At 39.3% G+C, this 2295-nt stretch overlaps 1 protein-coding gene across 1 annotated transcript; it reads left to right on the forward strand.

The window, feature by feature from the left end:
• Positions 1–957, forward strand: Tceal8 (transcription elongation factor A like 8). The gene has a single exon (XM_051179254.1). It carries the CDS (start codon positions 28–30, stop codon positions 379–381), a length of 354 nt encoding a protein of 117 aa, XP_051035211.1. The 5' UTR covers positions 1–27; the 3' UTR covers positions 382–957.
• Positions 958–2295: the final 1338 nt, after the last annotated feature.

Here is a 2295-nt window from a genome sequence, read left to right on the forward strand (position 1 = left end):
AATTTCTTCAAACAAGAAATACTCAACATGCAAAAGTCTTGTGACGAGAACGAAGGAACACCCCAGAACACACCAAAGGCAGATGAAGGCCATCTTTCAGAAGATCCACCACAGCAGGCAGGAGGAAATCTTCAGGCTTCTGGAGAAAGTGTGGGGGAGGAAGCAGATGGAAGCCTTAGAGGAGAGCCTGCTCAACCCAGCCCGGAACCTAAAGAGGACACTCCCACAAGGCATCTGAACCCTGAAGAAGTGATAAGAGGAGTAGATGAGTTGGAAAGGCTTAGGGAAGAGATAAGAAGAGTAAGAAACAAGTTTGTGATGATGCATTGGAAACAAAGACATTCCCGAAGCCGACCTTACCCTGTGTGCTTCAGGCCTTGAAATCTTTTTTTCTCTGATATTGAAATCTGGCTGCTGCTTTCTTTCTCTTAGCATTTTTTTTTCTGTTGTATCTTTGAACTTCATTTTACTTTTAATTACCTGGCGTTATTTTCTTTTAGGTAGTTTTGTTGTTACCAGCATCTCATTGGATTTTGGATTTTGACCCATTTTCCACATTTTTCAGTTGGAAAGTTTCACACTTATGCATGGAAATGTGTTCATTCCATATTATACAATTAAAAAGCAGCATATTTAGTATCAGCTCACATATAGGAAAATTCCTAATTATGTGTGTACATGTATAATTATACGTATCAAGAAACTTAACTGCTTATTTTTGTGTGGTGTGTTTTAATTTTGCCTTTTGCTTATGTGTATTTTTTAATGAATATGTGTCTCACAAAGAACTGCAGATTTTTTAATAAGTGGGAGTTAATTAAAATTAATTTGTAACCAGCTTGTAGAGGCAATAAAGACACTAAACTCTTGATGAAGAACTATTAAAAAGAAATGTAAACCTGGAATTACCTCTGGATTTGTTAGCCAGAGCAATAAAACTGGCAATCATTATAGATACACTTGCTTAAGACTTGGTCTTTTCATGGGGAAAATACTTGCCTCACAGGGATTTGTGTGGAACACTAGTGTGCCATCATGAAAATTTGAGGGAGGGTATGGCCTCACTCATCCTGTGCTTAGATGTGAAACTGGTAGGCAGAGGTTCCATTCCATTCCAATCTTTGTTGTTCAGTCCCCAAACCTTTCCTGGGACCTATCAGCCTATCAACTAGGGCCACTTAAGCCGGATCCTATGTTCTCTCCTGGCCCCCACCACTGCAGGCAGTAAGTGTCAAGAACCCCACTGGGTTTCCTGGAATTCCCCAATTGAACACCCAGCCCCACGGGCAGTGCTCAACTACAGGTGGTGCCACTATAATTGGCTTTTTTTGTTTTGGTTGAAGTGGGGTCTTTTGTAGTGCAGGCTAGTCTGCAATTCGTGGTAGTCATTCCTCAGCTTGTGAAGTGCTGAGATTATAAATTTGAGCCACCACACTATGTTTCCTGGAAGTTTTTGATTGTGAGCCTAGCCTTTAACGGCTGAGCCATCTCTCCAGCCCAGTTTCCCGATTTAAGCCTGTGTTCTATAGTGACTTAGCATAAGTAGTGAGTAGTGACTCATGAGAATACTTAACTGCTCTTGCAGAGAATTTTTAGATTCAATTTCTAACACATGGTGGCTCATAATTCCCTTTAACTTTAGTTCCAGGAGATCTGATACTCTTCTGGTCTCCACATGGACATGGTACAGATATGCTAATGAAGGGTCATATGCATGCATACACATAAAATTTTTTTAACCTGCTCTGGGTTTAAGAAGGTGTCTTGCAGAGTCTTTAGCAAAAGCAATCCTTTTGTTTTTTTAAATGTGGGGCATTTTTCTTGGCATGAGTCCCAACCTGAAACTTATTTGAGAGTAGATCAAGGTACCTGTTTAAATAGAAAACATGGAAGAATTGTTGGGTATTTTGGTAGTGTTTTTTTTTTTCTTTGTTTATTTTTGGTTTTGAGACAGTATCTTACATATCCCAGGCTTGTAGTTTAATATGACCTTAAGCTTCTGATGCTGTGGTCTCCACTTCCCAAGTGCAAGGACTGTCAGTTTATATTATGCTGGGGATCAAATTCAAGAATTTATACAGAGTAGGTAAGCACTCTGCCAACTGAGTTTTGTACTCAGTTCCCAGAAGAGCTGCTTCTAACAAAAAATAAGACTGTGTCATTGCCTTGTAAGAAAATCTATCTGAAGGCTACTAACTGTCCCATTGGCTCAGAGGACATGCTTATATTGTACAAGGTTGTTTACCTTTTTATTACTTGAAAAACAAAAATGATTTATAAAGCAAAGATTTGTAC

The sequence above is a fragment of the Phodopus roborovskii genome, unplaced genomic scaffold (genome assembly GCF_943737965.1).
Source record: "Phodopus roborovskii unplaced genomic scaffold, PHOROB, whole genome shotgun sequence".
NCBI lineage: Eukaryota > Metazoa > Chordata > Mammalia > Rodentia > Cricetidae > Phodopus > Phodopus roborovskii.